General features: G+C 37.0%; 1 protein-coding gene across 2 annotated transcripts in view; it reads left to right on the top strand.

Annotated features, from left to right (window-relative positions):
- Positions 1 to 17,144, top strand: part of LOC126480792 (proton-coupled amino acid transporter-like protein CG1139) — a 318,621-nt gene extending 301,477 nt beyond the window's left edge. For both annotated transcript variants that reach the window (XM_050104105.1, XM_050104104.1), the window contains exons 4-10: positions 4,158 to 4,301; positions 4,447 to 4,719; positions 8,299 to 8,383; positions 8,667 to 8,939; positions 9,439 to 9,617; positions 12,128 to 12,303; positions 13,224 to 17,144. In XM_050104105.1, the coding sequence (XP_049960062.1) occupies positions 4,158 to 4,301; positions 4,447 to 4,719; positions 8,299 to 8,383; positions 8,667 to 8,939; positions 9,439 to 9,617; positions 12,128 to 12,303; positions 13,224 to 13,471 (1,378 nt within the window). In that variant the 3' untranslated portion in view covers positions 13,472 to 17,144. The remainder of the gene's footprint in view (positions 1 to 4,157; positions 4,302 to 4,446; positions 4,720 to 8,298; positions 8,384 to 8,666; positions 8,940 to 9,438; positions 9,618 to 12,127; positions 12,304 to 13,223) is intronic.
- Positions 17,145 to 18,610: the final 1,466 nt, after the last annotated feature.

Genomic DNA, 18,610 nt, shown 5'->3' with positions numbered 1-18,610 from the left:
TGCAAAGCTTACAAATGTGTAAGTACACCTGCTTCGCGTGTCTACAATGCGATTTTGTAAACGTCTATACAGCAACGCCTCTTCATAACTCTTATAGTTGGCTATTGTTTTCGCCTACAGCCGTTGGCGATTAGCTGTTGGAAGCTGTCAAAAGCGCGGTCATGTTTCAGGGATTTCCTTAAGTGGCCTGTGTTGTAGGAGTGTCTTAAATAGTAAAGAACGAATGAATTAAAACTTCATGCATGAAGCGGCAGTTTTTCACGCATCTCAAATCTCAGGAACTATGATAGGTAGGTGGTTCTTATCCGACAGATTCTTGTCAGACAGTAAGGAATACATGTACACTGACAATTTCTGCCCAGTGGACGGATCGTATCAAACATTAAAATGGCTAATATGTGTAGTCAAACTTTCCACAGAAACAGCTGGTCACTGTAGAGACAGAGTACACTGCAGACCAACTCACACCGCCTCATAAGCATGCCATAAAGATGCTTGAAACTTCATTATACGGACAACCGTGGACGTTTACATTTAGCGTTGCGACTGGATTTTCTTGTGAAAAGCCTTAATGTGAAACCTCCACCTTTACGAACAGGAAGGCGACTTTCTTAGTAATGTAACACCAACGGGTCTGGAAACTGTAACGAATAGGTATGAATATCGAAAGAGATTTCAGTTAACTCTACATCAGATATTTTTCAGCATAACTTGTTGATTTGGAGTTAACCGTACCTGACTGAAACATGCTTTCCTCTCTGACAGAGTGCTCTGCAGTTCTTTACTCGAGGAAACGCCATGGCTTTGAGGCGGGAGACAATGTTAAGACTTCGCATCCATGGAAAACGAAGACAGCGTTGTTAAACGTAATTCTTTGGACTCTACCAGACAGTTCAGGCAGAGCAGAATGAATTTTAGCTTTGACTACGGATTCAGAGGTCTGGTTTCAGTTTTTGTCGCCCTCTTTAACTTCCAACGATAGTTAGCAAAATTAAAATTTGCTCCGTGGTTGGAAGCCCACTTTAACTATAGGTTCCGATGTAGAATGGCAAGGGCATACACATTAAACAGCAAAATGTCTAGTAAATCACTGTGGTATTTACACCAACCTTCGGGTTGGCAGTTTTCTTTCCTGCCCAAATACTTCAATTTTGATTCAGTTAGCCGAGATCCAAAGGGAATCATTAACCATTGATCGTGTCTCGCTTTTTCTTTTTAAATATTTCTTGAGGCAAACATGATCGTGTGATTTTATTGTCCCGTGGTGTGGAATTAGCTGACAACGTAATTACTACGGGACTTTCTACAAGAGGTATATTTTAAATCGGCCGCCAGATTTTTGTTGCATACGTTTGAAAATCATTAATATTTTCCGTCCTGTTTCAAACACATGGGAATTCAGCTGTGAAAATAACAATTGTTAAATCGATAGTTAAAGGCACGGAATCAGACACTTCACATTGTACCTGATACAGTAGTGTGGATATGTACTTTTCGCCTCTCACAGCTAGAGTAACATAAAATAAACATTTTCCTTATTTTTGATAGAACAGAATTCTAACACGTGGGTCCACCCCTAAGCGTTGAGCGGCAACACATTGCTTTCCGCTAAAAACAGTCATTAGATAATGTCTTTGGGACTAGTGTAGCAGGGGATACAACCCGTCGGCTTTGGACAATGACGTCACAAGTGGCCAATCGAGAAGCGATTCTTCTTAGTGTTGTAGCTCCCTTCAGTGGCTAAGTGTTTTTTGGCTTTTTTTAAAAAATCTCACGAGATAGAATAAACAGATCCACTTTATTAAGCAATCAGTAAAAAAGCGAAACTGAAACAGCAAAAGCGAAAATGGTAAACTGCTCTCTGGCGACTTGTGACGTCATTGTCCAAAGCCGACGGGTTGTATCCCCTGCTACACTAGACCCGTGTCTTTAACTTACAATCGCTGTTCTCGATTTCTAGGAAGCACCACCCTTACTTCAGGATCACTGAAGTCAGAGGCACGCATCCCCTCCCTCCCTCCTACGTTTTAGTTCTCCTCATACGGCTGAGGTTGAAAGAGGTAGATATATAATCTCTTCAATTAACTGTATGTTAGAGACGTCCAGTCCACATTCACGCAGAATAAATGCCATCAGAGGTAACAAATAAAATAATCTTAGGAAGGCTTCTGTTGTTTAGAAGATTCTGCACTTGACACAATTCATTCTAGGTATCTTAACATGTCAGGAACCAGTCACACGTCTTGCGTTTAAAGTTCTGCTTGTAATGAGTTCACAGAAAAAGAATTTTCACGTTGTGAACTACAATGGATCACTTCCGGTCATCTCGTATGCTATTGTAAGGGAACTCATTATCTGAATATATTACTGCTAGCTTCGGAAACGCAGAAGCGCGACAGTTTACACAGCCTACCTACACGTAGGATGTGCAGTCTTAAGTTCGAATATCCGTCAATTTAAACAATTATGATAGTGAGGTGGTGGAGTGGTACAATGCTGAATTCTTGTTGAAAAGTGTGGTGCAAAGTCCCGGCCGACCGTCCAGATTTAGATTTTCCGTGACCACTTAAAGCGGAAACTCGGTTTGGTCGCATTGAAAGCGTATGGTTTTCTTCCCCAGCCCGCACTTTTGCTCTACCTCTAATAACTTCGTCGTCGACGGGACACAAAGCCCCAATCTCACATCGTTCCTTCGGAATTCTACTGGCTTCCATAACAAGCATGTGACAGGTGTAGTGTTCGGGATGCATAATGCCAGACTTACATTAAGTAGCTCAGCAACCATTATAAACGTCTAACCTGCATAGTGTTCGAAAATCCATATGCTGTGGTTCAAAGTACTGTTTACTTCAGATGCTAGTTTTTATTGAAGAATTCTACGTTTTTTATCTAGACGCGTGCACGCCAGGAAGCATCAGCGAACTTGTTTTCTCCAAGAAAAGTTGTTCCCTAGGAAGTGATCATGTATAAAGTGATTCAAAATCTTTGCATCGAACGTCTATGGGTGATAGATCACATCATATGAACCACCTTTTCTTTTTCGTTAATGCTCCTTGTTGACTGGGTGCCTTTTAATAATGGTTATGCCCCTGAGATGTCAGGGAGTAGGCTCTCTGCAGCATGCATATCCTATGTGTATTTCCTACGGAAATCCCGTGTGGCTAGCGCCTCCCGTCGGGTAGACGGGCCGCCTAGTGCAAGTCTTTCGTGTTGACGCCACTTCGGCGACTTGCGTGTCGATGGGGATGAAAGAATAAGGACAACACATCCAGTGCCTGAGAGATGATCTCCGACCCAGCCAGGGGAATCGAACCCGGGCCGTTAGGTATGACATTCCGTCGCGCTGACCACTCAGCTACCAGGGGCGGACTGTATTTTCTATAATCCAGTAGTTTCCTTCGTGGGAGAGGGGCTCATGATTGGTTTCTAAAATACTTTCCCGCATAGTCAGTCTCAAGGTTTCCTTGCGGAAAATCACTAGCAATTTACTGCCGTAGACAGTACGCAGCTGCAGCACACTCGGTTAGTATACGTTGCTACTTCCGTGAAATCTCGTCCCAGGACCAGCAAAGTCAATAAAAAGGGCGGGTAGCATGCATCACTGGGAAGTGTTGGTAAACAATAATTTGCTAAACTGCTACTCCTGTTCATGCTAAATGATTTATTTATTAATAGTTCTCTCCATTCTCAAGAATCTCGTTTTCTTTTGCAAGTATTTTTCTACTTTCTACTTTCTTGCTACTTGCTATCCTTAATTTTCCTTTTTGTCACCTTCATCTGCCTTGTTTCCCACACACCTCATCCTCAAATTCATCCTTGTTCTACGTATATCATTTACGTCGTCATTCTCTCTGTTCACTTATGTTGACTCTGGTTATTAGTTCACCTTCTCCCTCACCTTCCCCCTTACCTTCCTACTGCCCTTCAGTACATATTGCTGTCAATTTTCTAATCTTACCTAATTCGTTTTTGTCCCTTTTACTGCAGATGTTCTTCAAACTTTGAATGTCACTTCCTCTAGTAGTCCTTTCTCCATACTTTGTGGTACTTCTCCAGTTCTCTCTTTGCCAGAAATGTATTCTATCTATCTTCCAATATGTGAAACATACAGGGCCTACATCATACATTAATTCAAATTAGCTGTTGGTTTGTTACAGTATCAGCAGCAAGGAAGCAGAAGCTGCAGGATATGGAGCTAGTACAGGCATCTTCGCAGTGGGGGATGCTTTGTCACGGAAGGCGAGTGCAGCGCAGCAAGAGTACAAACCACATTTAGAGCGTGATGTCGAAAAGCCTATCACGTAAGTATCTCTGTAGCATACGTGTTTTGTCTTGACTTCTGTTAATTGTATTTTATATAATTATCCCCATAAAGATGCAGCAATGCAGTGGTGATACTGGTACCTCACACTTAACATAATTTTTCTGGCCTGATTCTGTTAACAGAAACATGGAGACGTTGCTGCATCTACTGAAGGGCAGCCTAGGAACAGGCATCTTGGCAATGCCAAATGCCTTCATGCATGCAGGATATGCCGTGGGTATAGTTGGAACATTTATCATTGGAGTGCTGTGCACCTACTGTATCCATCTCCTGGTGAAGGCACAATATGAGCTCTGCAGGCGGCGCCGTATACCCAGCCTAGGCTATCAGGAAACTGCAATGGCTGCTTTTGAGGAGGGACCTCGCTTCCTTCGACCTCTAGCTCCATACACTGGGTAAGACAGCTGTGCCACAGTTACTCACCATTTCATACTTAAAGGCGGATTTTAAGACAAAAGTGACCTCATGGAAAATTGCTGCAAGCATCCAGAAGCACTTCATTGAATTTTCCATTATTTTTATAGTACTTGAGTTCTTTGTGTTCAAAGCTGCTTCTCTCTGGATTCATTGAAAGTGCAACTGCTGCTATTCAGTTTGTCATGGAATGGGTGAGCAGGCAGTTCAGTTTTAACATTCATTTCTTTTGCCCCAGTTACAGGAATTTCCCAATCTTTCTCAATAGCTACATGCTTCTCATCTTTTCTTCTAAAAACTAACTCACATTAGTATGTATGTTCCTCTTACACAAACTAAAACGAAACAGTCTACGTCCAATGATCAAGTATAGTGTTTGAATATTTTCAGAGTATGTTAAATATTGTGCAGCCCCATAGTGTTGTCTGAAATTTGCCATTATTCAGCTGGGCATCATTGCATTATCCTTCACTTCTCCATGTTTCGTGAGCTTTGGTCAGGTGACCAAAGGCCAGAACACTTTCCGTCTACTGAAATTAGATCGGCAATACATAATTTTAATTTAGTCAGATGACGTACCAGATGCAGTTAAACAAGAGATATATTGCTAGTGCAAACATAGAAAGCTTCCAGCATTATTTAGTTCTCCTTGCCTGTCCTTCCTTGGGATATGTGTGTGTAAAATTTGATTGGTATGTCAAAACACTAGAAGTTTTTTCTAATAGGTTATATAGATATCTGTTCATACAATTAATAAGTATGTGATTAATTCATTTCTCACATTTATTTCTGGATGTTAACTCACTGCCTCATTTCCCATTTGTTATAGAATATTGTCAATTAAATATCAAGAATTTGTTGATAATAGTTAATATCTATAGAACCTGGATTATAGTCAAATTGCTCATTACATATTTCACTTGTGAAAACACATTTTTAACATTATATCTTCATTTACACACTTCAGATTTTGTGCTAGTCTTCATAATGTTTTATAAATTTTTCTCAGAAAAAATCAACCTTCAAAAAGTTAATGTGCAAGTAGAATCAAGAAAGAAATGTTATTTGTATATCATCTTGGAAAAGATGTTCACAAAATGTATAAGACTACGTACCACAAGACTAACACACTAGCATACAAAAACACCACTATACCTCTTACACAACCCTGCTTTTACATTCACCATCTCGTAGCATTGTGTGATTTCATTGACCTCAGAAATATTACCAGTTGTCTATATACAGGAAAGGTTAAGATTTCTTTAATATGAACACATTTCTTACCAGATCAGCACCTCTGAATCAAAATATCCTTATGGTAGTTACTTACAGGACACTCTCACTCTGTTTGAACAATTGCATCTGGGGATTTCAAATTTGCTGCCTGTTAGACAGATCATCCTAAATTCACTCATAAAAATAAGCAAATCTATCTTTGGCAGTAAGTGTATTCACAAGAGTGTGACTCCTAAGATCCATGAAGAGAATTCTGCAATGGCTTGTTGTGGACTTCACATAATATTCTTAATGCACTCTGCTACAATACATCTTACAATAGGTTCACAGCAAATGCACATTACTGTTCCCATAGTGTCTGCATTGGAAATACAGCTTCCAGAAGTTACCCACACTTAATTTGTAGGCAAGTATGTGTTTTGTGAACTATGATAAACAAGAGGTCTCAGCTGATCATTTGTAGCTAATCCACAGATATCTTGTGCAGACATAGTAGCTATTCTGATTGATACTGCCCTAATATGCAAACAGGTCTGTGAAATTCTCATCTGTTGGTTTTTTACTATATATTATATAATTTCTCATTTGCTGAAATTTTTTTTACATACATTTGTCTTCAGTATTCTGACTGGTTAGAGTTGCATCATGATTCTCTGTGGCAAGTTCTTCATCTTGCAGAAGGCCTCAAATTTCTTCTGCATCTCCAGCTAGTACCATGAAAGTTACTGACCGGTGCATTAAAACATGTTCCATCACAGTGGCCATTATTCTTGTTAGTGTTTCCCACAAATTACTTTCCTTGTTAATTCTGTGGTAACTCTCCCCTCCCCTCCCCTTCTAGTTTATTGTACCAGCCAACTTACTTTCAGACTACCTTCTGTAACACCACATCTTTACTACTCGATTTTTTGTTCTTTCCTAGTTTTCTTAAAGTCCATTATTCACTTCCATACAACTGCTGTATTCCAAGAATAGATCACTACTAATTTATTGCAGAAACGAAACCTCTATTTGATATTGCTGAATTCTTTCGATCAGGAGTAGTTGCTTTGCATGTGGTACTCTGCTCTTTATTTCCACCTCTCTTCATATTTTGTGTGTTGTTGCTACCTTGTCTGTGATGCAGTCTGAAATTTTGACAAGTTGATCGAAAATCTTATTTCTACAACTCTTCATTCCTGTTGCTATTGCTTAAACTGTATTCTCAGCTCAGCAGACCATTCATTTTATTCAACAGGTCCTATAATTGTAGCACACTTTCACTGAAAATATCAATGATGTCAGCAGATCTTACTATTGGTATATTTTAACCCTGCATTGTAATCCCACTTCCAAAAATTTCGGTTAATTCTTTCATTGCTTCTTCAATACACATATTGTGTATTAACTCTCATTCTCTATAGCTTATACTTATTCTAAAACACAATTTCATGCAACATTTTACACTGACACACACTTTTTCATTGTTGCCAAATCCTACAAAGTTTTTTTTTCCCCCTCCAAGTCTTGTCCCCTTTGTCAAGTACAACATCAAAACTGAATCTTGTGTCTTGAAGTTTTCTAACATAACTGATTGCCATCTGATAGATATTCAGTTTTCTTTCCAACTCTTCTATTATTCTTGTGACCAACTTGCATACATTGTGTATCAGTTATATTGTGTGACAGTTCTCACATTTATCTGTCCTTCTGTTACTGATATAGTAAGGATCATATTTCTCCAAAAGTCTGATGGGGTGTCTCCTATATCATACATTCTACACAGTAATTTGATTAATCATTTGGTTGTTCCAATTCTTCCAGAAATTCCAAAGGAATATGTCTGTATCAACTTTGCTTTTCATGATTAGGAATCTTTCAAAGTCTGAAAACTTCAGCTGCAATGTGTATCTACATATCTTTCATTCAAACTGTAGACTGTAAATCACCTAGGTACCACATCTTGAATGTTAAATGTCTACAAAACATATAGGATATTATAAGGCTCCAACAATCTTCAGACAGTATCAAAAAACTCTGTAATGCTATCATCGAGTTTACATACCAGGCACAGTGTCCAAATCTGGTGTAGATGAGAGTAAACTTACTTGTCTGTTGTATAACCTAGGTGTTCAGAGTTACCATGTTCTGTTGTCATTTGTTTAAAGTTTAAAATCACAAAATATTCATATTTATGCGTACTTAATATCAAAATGTACTTAACTTGGAATGCTTTGTCATCTTCAATGAAAATTGTTTTAAATTTTTTGAATTAATAAAGTAACAATATTTTTGTTCAATTTCAAAAACAATTTCATTTTTCTAACAGTCTGTAATTTTTGCAGGCACATTGTGAATATCTTCTTGCTGATCTACCAGCTGGGAACTTGTTGTGTGTATGTTGTATTTGTCAGCAGTAATATAAAATCAGTAAGTATAACAATATTAATGAGAAGTTTTCATTCCCTTTAATGTCGTATCAACAACAATATCAATTTTAATAAATACTTTGTAAATAATTCATCATTGATAATATTGACTAGTAGGAACATAATTACTTTCATTGAAGTCTCCAATAGTGGTCTGGGAAGGACCATCTTTCCAAGATAAAGTGAATAATAGTCCACTACTTATCCTTACATCAGGGCTTTAGCACTATTTATGTGATTAATATAGTATGTAATCTTCTAATTCAGATATATTATTATTATAGGTGGTTGATGAATACTACAGTGGGCTGGATTTAAGGATGTACATGCTGATTTTGCTGCTGCCATTGATATTGATCAACATGGTTCGCAACCTGAAACTTCTGGCACCATTCACAACACTAGCCAATTTACTCACTCTGATAGGCTTTGGCATCACACTGTATTACCTGGTCAACAGTGCTCCTACACTTGCAGACAAGGAGCCTTTTGGGACTCTTAAGGGTTTACCCCTCTTCTTTGGAACTGTGCTTTTTGCATTGGAAGCAATAGGTGTTGTAAGTATCTAACACACTACATAAAAATAGGTTAAATGTGACTCATTAAGCTAAGTGATCAGTGATATTAAAGAATAAATGCAGGCCTTAAATAAGAGTAACTTCTGAAGTATGGTGCTAATTCATATTCACACAAATTTTGAATCTAACATGAAATAATTTCTAGTGCAAAACCCCTATGCCACAAGTGAATATATAATTAAACAGGAGGCATGTGTGGGCTATTACAGAAAGTTTTAGTTCATTGTTAAATATGTTTTATTTGTAAGATAAGTAGTGATAGACAAACGTTAATTTCAATAACTTTATGCAGCAATACATTCAGTGAAAAAGGCTTAACTGGGGCTACATTATCTCATCAGATAATTAGAAGCAAAAAACTTCATTTCAAGTTATTAAAGTTCAAGATTTTGTTTCTTGATACTAAAACTACAGTCATAAGTCAGTTTTATCACTCCTGTGTATTTAATTCTACAAAATATTTTTAAAATTGTTGCAGATTCTGCCTTTGGAGAACAGCATGAAGACACCAAAGAGTTTTGGTGGATCACTGGGTGTACTTAATAGAGCCATGGTTGTCATCATAACTTTGTATATTGGAATTGGATTTTTTGGTTACATGAAATATGGCAGTGGTGTGAAAGGGAGCATAACACTTAACCTCCCTAATGAAGAGATGTAAGTGTCTAGAAGTTATGCAGGTGTATCTTAAACTTGATGTTCAATACTATTTTGTCTAATAATAAGAGCAGCATTAGATCTGTGACTGTGTCTGCTAAAATATCTTGGGACAAATTACATTATTTGGGATCTATTCCTAATCTGAATTAATTGCCATTAATTTGAGCCCTCACTAATAAAGGCATGCCCACGAGAGTTGTGGATTTGGGAATACATAAGTAGGTGTTTGCTGTCCGAGGTTGCATCTCCACAGCTTAATTTGCTTAAATGAAGTGATATTTAAACAACTTTGTTGGGGGTTGTGTGTGGGCACTGTAAAAAAGAAAATGGTTACAAATGCCAAGAAATAGTCTCAGATTTGGTATGGATCAACAATGGAAACAACTCCAGAAAGTTGGAGATTAGTGCTTCAGTATCAAGGAAAATCACACACTGAAATTTGGTGCTGGGAATTTAAGGTAACTCTGCATACCTGGAGTGGTGAAGCTGCTGAATGAAGAACTGAGTAGGCCAGGCTAGAGACAGTGGCACTGCAAGAGATGAGATGGCTTGGAGCAGGATGCACTAATAAGATCTACAGCTACTTCTGTAGTGGAAATAAGGTAAACAACAGCTAGAAGTTGCCTTTGCAGTAACCAACAGAATAAGAGGTATTATCATTGACTTTACGGCTGTAAATGAAAGAACTAGCTATTCATGAAAGAACAAGAATGCAAAAACTGCAGGAGAAGAGATGCAGACCAGAAAATATACACAGATCTACTGAAATAAGATTACATTATGGACAGATACTCAATTGAAATTCAAAACAGGTTTGCTGCCCTGGAAGAAGAGGGAGATTATGTAGACAGACTATGGTCCTAGCTCAAAATTGAAGTTGGGCATGCTAAAATGTTATAGCTGACAAACAAGATGAAAGAATACCATTGGGATACATGGAGGCAGATAGAGCAAAATTCTTCAAACAGAAAAGTGAGAGCATGTAAACTGCAAGATGTCATTTGCAGAAGAGGATTGAACAGTAGACAATACAAGTGACTTTTACAAGACAGTCATATTCTTCAAGAAAGGATCTTATGCAAGGGTTGATACATTCAAAGATCAAAGAGGACAAATGATAGCAGACCAAATGAAAACTATGGAGGAATGGAAAATCTATTTTGAAAATCTGAATGTGGATGGCACAATCAACAGTGGTGTGACAGCAGCATGGTAGTAATAGTGTGTAGTAATGTTACAGGGTAAACTGCAAGTGGGTAATGCAGCAACCCTCTGGCCTATGCAGATGATGCAGCTTCATAACACAGAATGAGCAAGATCTGGTTTATATGGCCAGTGTGTTAATGGAAGAGGCAATGAGAGCAGGCCTGAAGATGAATATGAATAAGACCAAAAGTGGTGAGGAGAGAGGATGATGACATACCTCTGGATGTAGCTGGTAAATCTTTGAAATTGTAATAGTTCAAATACTTTGGGGCAAAACTTGGTGAAAGGGATTAGATAGACCAGGAAATGGTGGCAGTAATCCATGCAGGAAACAGACCTTTAGAGGTCCACAAAGATTAGGCTCTACAGGACAGTGACATAACCTGATACAGAGCAGAGACCTTGACTGTGACACAACAGATAGAAAGAAAACCCCTGACATTTGAGAATGCTATTCTGAGACCGATGTCTGGGGCAATGAAGGATGGAGATGACTGGAGAAAAAGTAAAAACCACAAATTGCAGCAGTTGTACATAGCACTGGACTTTGTGGCTGTGATTAGAGAAGACTGAAGTGACTTCTACAGAGCATGTAATGCATCAAAAGGCCAGATCACCAGACATGTAGTGGAAGAAGACATCAGAGGCCTGATATAAACTACTTCAAATCAATGCACTGAACAAGTATATTGCTGCATCAGTGTTCCCACCTTCACTCTAAGCAAAACCAGTGCAGCATCCAAATGATATTAAGTCCTTACCTTGATTCAGGTGCACCATTCATTTAAAAATGGTATAAAAGCAATGTTTAGTAGACATACAAAGAGGTTACATTTCTACAATAATATTAAGCTTCATCCTTATTCATAATATTCCAGTCACATCTGATTTTGGGATTCTCACTGTATTTCCCTTCTCATACAGAGGTACAGAGATAAGGAATACTTAGCACTTAAAGTTTGATACTTCTCCATCAATGTACAGAAAACTGGCTAATATAAATTCTTAGCTTATGATGAAAAAAACATAAGTTTTTCTTCCTTAAACAAAATCACTTTCTTGACAATCACTTGCTAAATAGTCTTTGAAAATAACGTAGGCCTTTACAGATGAATTGTTTGGATACAGCTCTTCTGGAATACGGCAATATATGCTTGTGGCTAAAAACTTTAATAACGTAACTTTGGCACAGATGCATGCTTTTGAATCTCTTGTTTTAGTTCCCCCATTAATAAATTTCACTAGAAGTACAGAAAGAATAACTCACTGTAAACTAACCCTGGATTAAATTTTGTTTCCAGACTTGCACAGTGTGTGAAGATAATGTTGGCTATCTCAATTTTTATAACTCACAGCTTACAGAACTATGTGGCCATAGATATAACATGGAATGGCTACTTGAGTGAAAAGCTTGAGAAACATCCTCATAAAGTTATTTTTGAATACCTTGTTCGTGTTTCCCTGGTCATTGTCACATGTAAGTATAAATGTCTTTAACAGCATATTGTAGACTAAATGCAAAACATAGTCAATATACAATTACACTAATTGTTGAACAAAATGTCACACAGAAACTATCCATACTCAAGAGTTTAACTTTTGACCGGGGGAGGGGGAGGAAGGGAGGAAAATGCAGTAAGTTGATAATTGTGTGATAGCATCAATGCAAATAGGGGAGGGTGCTCAGTGGAAATGTGATAATCAGCAGCAGTTAGACAAATTATAAGCCATCTGGTGGTGAGAGCCAAGCATATTCATTAAAATGTTATTGCATGTGGAGTCATGAGGTGTGCTGATATTGAATAGAGAAACTAAAAATACCTTGCTTGTTTAGTAGAAGCAAACAACAGTGTTGTTTTTAGGATGTATCCTGCCACAAATCATAATATTGTACTATAATAACTTCTACCTGCAACTGTTCTTTGTAAAAGGTTCATGCATATCACTTAAATACAGAATTCAAATACAGATACCATAACTTCATTGTTAGGTCATTACTACAACTATCTACATCAAACATGTTACTATTACATAACATATGACATTTGAATTAATAAATTCATTCATCATATACTGGATTGCCAACTGGCCAGTCATGGAAGTAGATGTATGAAATGATGAAATGAAATGGCTTTCCATTGGTGGCTCTCGGTATATTTTTTCTCTCTCTCTCTCTCTCTCTCTCTCTCTCTCTCTCTCTCTCTCTCTCTCTCTCTCTCTCTCTCTCTCTCTCTCTCTCTCTCTCTCTCTCTCTCTCTCTCTCTCTCTCTGTGTGTGTGTGTGTGTGTGTGTGTGTGTGTGTGTGTGTGTGTGTGTGTGTGTGTGTGTGTGTGTGTGTGTGTGTGTGTGTGTTGTTATATCTGTTATTAAAGTGATAAAAATTGTTCTTTTTTGCAGTCCTGTTGGCTGTTGCAATTCCAAATCTGGAGCTGTTTATATCTCTGTTTGGTGCCCTCTGTCTGTCAGCACTTGGAATTGCTTTCCCTGCAATAATACAAAGCTGTACATTTTGGAACAAAGAAACCACTCAACTCAAGTTCATCTTAATGGTTATGAAGAACAGTTTCCTAGTCCTGTTTGCAGCACTGGGTCTTATTGTTGGAACATATATATCAATTTCAGATATAATTAAGGAGTTCAGCTAAGATAGTATTGCAATAAGTCCTACAAACTTGTTGGGACACCAGTTTTAGGCTTCCAAAGTTTGGAGGGATGAGCACCATTGTTCATAACTTCTTGTAAACCTGATACTGCCAGAAATTCTGTTGCCCCTAAACATTGCTGTTACATTACAAACTCCTATAGAGCTGTGGTATGTTTTATCTGAGCACATTTAGATGCAGTACCAGTTCTCAAATAAGAATGGAGGGGAAAAAAAGGCAGCAGTTGAAGGATGTAAAATAATGGAAAGCTCTGTTCAGAGGTGTTACAAAACGCTGCAGGAGCTCTAGTCTCAACTATTGATCAGTTAGGGCAGTATTACTGGACCATGATATTATTGCACTTAGTCTGCCATGGCAAGAAACATGCGATGACAATACAATAAAGTCTAGTGGTGACTAATGAAAGTGAATCACACTGAGTGATTTAAAGACCTTTGTGCATATGATATAAAGTGGTTCAGCATGTCCTCATGAAATATGAGAATCCACAATAAGCCAAATGAAGTGCCCTCACTTCCATGTGCAATAATATTGTGGTCTACTAATAAAACTGGTTGGCATTTTAGTTGCCTGTAGCATGGCTACATGAAAATGATTGAAAACTGTTGATTACCACAATTGCAAGAGTAGGAAAGTTTTTGCTAAAGTTAATGTGGAAAAATTTGTGAAACAATGTTGAACAATACTAATCAGTTACCTGTCATTCTTCAGCAACAGTTACTACTGTAACTGTAACAGATTTATGCAGTAAAAATACTCTGAACAAAGAGGGCTAGGGAGGGGAGGAGTGGAGAAGGGTAGAGAGAAGAAAAGCTTTGATACAAAATATTTATCATCATAGCCTTCAAAATTTAAATCTCACTGAGTACATAGTCCAAACTTTGTTTTACTCCTGACTAGTTCATAAATAGTGATGTGCCATTTGTGTACGATAGAATGTTAGGATATAAATGTAAGCAGTTTACTGTGAAATAATTTTTACCAGAAATGATGAAATTAATTGTAAATGCTGTGGAAGTGATTTCTGTTCATGTTGCTAGAAGTTCAAGCAGTCTTTGGAAATAATGTTCACTCAAATGAAAGGAATTAGTGTTCGTTAGTGTAGTGGAAAAGAGCTTTCCATTGTTAACAAAAAAAATGGAAGCTGTGATAGGAATAAATGTTAGTTGATAACATTACCGCAACAAAGTAGCACAACAAAAAGTACATCTGGTGCAGAATGCAAAAATAGCATAATATGTAAAATGTCCATAATATTTGACAAAAAGGAATAAATTGTTCTTGTATAGGAGTTCTAGGTACAGTGCAGCCACTTTTAAGAATTACCTGCTTTTTCCTAAGATAAATGCTCTATGAATGCCTTAAAACATTTTTTAGAGCTGAAAGAAAACGTCTACCAGGTCATAAATTCGTCGAAAAATAAATTTAAAGTACAGCAAGAGTTAAGATAGTTAATTTACTTTGAATTTTCCTAAAATTTAACAGTGTGGGTATTTTTGGGCACATCCAGTTGCAAATAACTTCATGATAATTTGCGTAGTTTTCCAGACAAAAATCATTGGTCACAAATAGTTCAAACTAAGGTGACATAACTATTTTCCAGAAATGGAAATCAATCTGTTTTCAAATCACAATAATGTTAATGGTGCTCAGTTGTAGATGTGAAAATTTTGTATATTAGTGTATATCTTGTAAATAATGTTTTGTTATTTATTAATGTGCTGTGCTACTTTCTAAGTAACTTTATTTAAAAATAAGGGATTTTTAAATTGTATAAAGTGTTGAGAAAGACTGAAAATGTTTTTCTCAATTCCACTGTGCCTCATTCTCAAAACTGTTGAAATCAGCTGTGAAAGCACTACCTAATGCAAGAAGCATCAGTTCACCCAAGATGACTGATAAATCTCAACACAGCTCTGACCCTTCAGAGACTTACTTCCAACTTTTTAGCATGTTAACAGTTGGTCTTACAATGGCGGCTATATTTTTTAAGAAATAATGTTGTTAATTATCTATTTTCACATGGCGTTAGTATTACAACCTACATTGTTCAAACATCATGAATCTGAACTGTTATTCTGAGGCAAAGATGACTCATTGTGATAAACATTAAAATTTTATGTGATTGCAGGCTTTATCAGCGTATTTCAGCTATGAAATCTTCACGGGTTATCAGCTGAGTGGCATTGTCTTCTAGTCACAACATTTCAATGGACTGCATATTAGACATCTTCAGGTGAAGATGACCTTCGCCAGAAAATGATGGATACACAATCCATTGAAACGTTGCTACTAGAAGACACCACTCGGCTGATAACCCATGAAGATTTCATAATTAAAATTTTAGCATGCCTCCATAATTCACTGCAACTATTTAGCAACTGAAAGTAAATGTGATATTTTATTTCTGTGTGGTTAATGTGATAAGAAATGAATCTGTGCAATTATCTTTAATAAGTTGTGTTAAGACTTTTCATCATATCGGAACTGTTCATTGCTACCATAAATGTAGGTAATTCATCATTTGAGGCACATAAATTATCACTGATGATCAGATCTTGATGAAATTTTTGCAGCAAATCAAGCCCACCACCTTAAGAGGCTTATCCCAGTTCCTAGATCTATGTACTAAGTTTCTAACAATTAGAGCTTGAAATTATGTAAACATTGCTTTCAAAATAAGAAAGTGACTTCAGTTGGGAGTTGTGGAAGCCTGTGGAATAATATGGCCAAAAGAAATATCAGCAGCATGCCTACAGACAGATACAATTGGCATATGCAGCCTCCCTTCCACAAATATATTTTACACTGCACTGATACTGTTAAACAGTAACATATGTTGCATCACTCAGTGGTTACATATGTGCTCACAAAGGGCACAATATTAGAGCTTACATGGACAACAGAACTGTTGGCCAGCAACAGTGCAGTATTGCTGGGAAGTCATTATCATACATACTTTCTTATTTTGACTGAGATAGTGGAATGTTAGGTTGTTTCACAAGAATAGTGCTTCAGTTCCATGCATATTTGGCCATTAAAGGAAGTAGCTGTTACATATTTATATTCTATTTTTATATGAGATTTTTGTGTATAAAAATAGATGACCAATTTGTAATATTAATAAACTACACTCAGTGTTTTATATTAAAATACGTGAGTGTTGTACCTGCAAAATCTAGTGAAATATCTTCAAATTATTTACTTTTGCATTCACTCATACTGTAGCTTCATGGCTGAGGTCATGTTACCATTTTTATATTAAACTGCCAAAGTGATATTAATTTATTTCAGAGGCTTTGTCAGTAAATCTAATGGTTTCCACTTCAAACAATTCTGTTCAGTTTATACCAACATGTTCTTTACATTAAGGACTGCTATTCTTACATAAAAAGGTCTTCTGTAAGCGAAACATACCTGATACAACCTTAGAAAATCTGGTTTTATTGTTTTATATATATTTTTAACTTGTATAAATGTCACCAACCCCAAATCTTGAAATATCAGTCATAGACACTGTGAGAATTACTAAAGAAAATCATGTTGATGTTACTAGAAGAACACATGTACATTGGCATTATCTCCACAAATCTGAGTCATTTTTCAGTGTGCTGTTAATTATCTGCGAAGTATTAATTTCCTTGTTGTGATGTAAATAAATGTTTTCATAAGAAATGAAAATTAAAATAATTTATGAAAGATACCATTTGTTCTTGGCATCTGTTTTAGATCCAGCCAGTTTACACGATACAAAAATAAATATTTTCAATGAAAATATTTTTGAAAATTTAATTGGGAAGATAAACAAAATCAGTTCAAGTGGGGCAAGAGGAAACCTCCATAAAGGCTAAGTACATGTGCACGCTGTAGGAACTAATATCTCCTTCTGGCAGAAGAATTGAAGGGAAAGGAGCCGTGAAGGAAAATAACGGGGGGTGTTTAGGAAATTGGCTGTTCTGAAGAGTCGCACTGAACCCCAGGTTAGGGGAGACTCACTGGATGGTATGAGGAAAGACGCTCTCCCCATTTCCTAAATCCTTCCAAGCCTTTCCCTTCATCCCTTTACTTCAGCCCTTCTCCCAGGAGCCACCACTGGCTTTCAAAGCTTTCACATTTACTTAACCTTCAAAGGCAACAGTAGAACCATACTGATCAAAGTGGCACTCTCATCATTTCAAGAAAACTAGGGAAATGCATTTGTTATTTAAGGAAACATTTATGGTGCAATACTTAACGATACGTTAGAATAAATGTTTTATTGAAATCTTTTTATTAGAAGACAGGAAGTTTGGTTTCTACAAAACACCTGCATCACTTTGATACAAATAAATTACATTTGTTTCACGTCAACACAATGCTCTAAGGAGGTAATCAAACTTAATCATCTCCAAATCCAGAGGAGAGCATGTTTTCATTACTACTTCATCTTCTGGGTGCATTTGGAATTGATAGAATGGATGATTAACTGTGCAGGTATGTAATTTTGAAGGCTTAGCAGAAACACCTGCAAATCTGTTTAATTAAGTTTGAGGTCAATCGGTGTAATATGCAAGGCTTGAATCCTTGAAATTAATTTTCTGTATTTGTGATATCTTTGTATCCTCTCCTAAAAGAGTTTGACGAACTTTGTAGTGATGTGATAAGTTTTCAAAGTCCAGAAACTTGTCTGTCATGTCTTGGTGTAGGAAAAGTTCACACTTCTGACAGCCACAAACAAGGCCAATCCATGCCTGATGTGTGAAGATTTCTATCAGCTTCTTTTTCTCTCAACTTATGAAAGAGAAAACTGTCATTTAAGTATGGCCATTCATGAATGAGTACACAATATTTTTGAGATGGGAAAATTTTTCGACCAGGAACATAAAGAAATGCCATTACTAAGTTTTAAACAATGGAAAATCCAGGATGGAATGTAAGAATATTATGAAAAGGAAAGTTGCCACTCACCATATGGTAGAGATGCTGAGTCACAACAAAAGACTCACAATATAAGCTTTTGGCCATCAAGGCACTTCAGTTGCCAATTTGATATGATCATCTTTCTGGGTTATTGAAATGAAGCAGATTTCTAGGTCTTCCTCTGCAAATGTATTGTGCGTTTACACGTACAGGTATGTTTTA

This window comes from Schistocerca serialis, chromosome 5 (genome assembly GCF_023864345.2).
Source record: "Schistocerca serialis cubense isolate TAMUIC-IGC-003099 chromosome 5, iqSchSeri2.2, whole genome shotgun sequence".
Taxonomy (NCBI): Eukaryota; Metazoa; Arthropoda; class Insecta; order Orthoptera; family Acrididae; genus Schistocerca; species Schistocerca serialis.
This window is presented reverse-complemented; position numbering and strand designations above follow the sequence as displayed.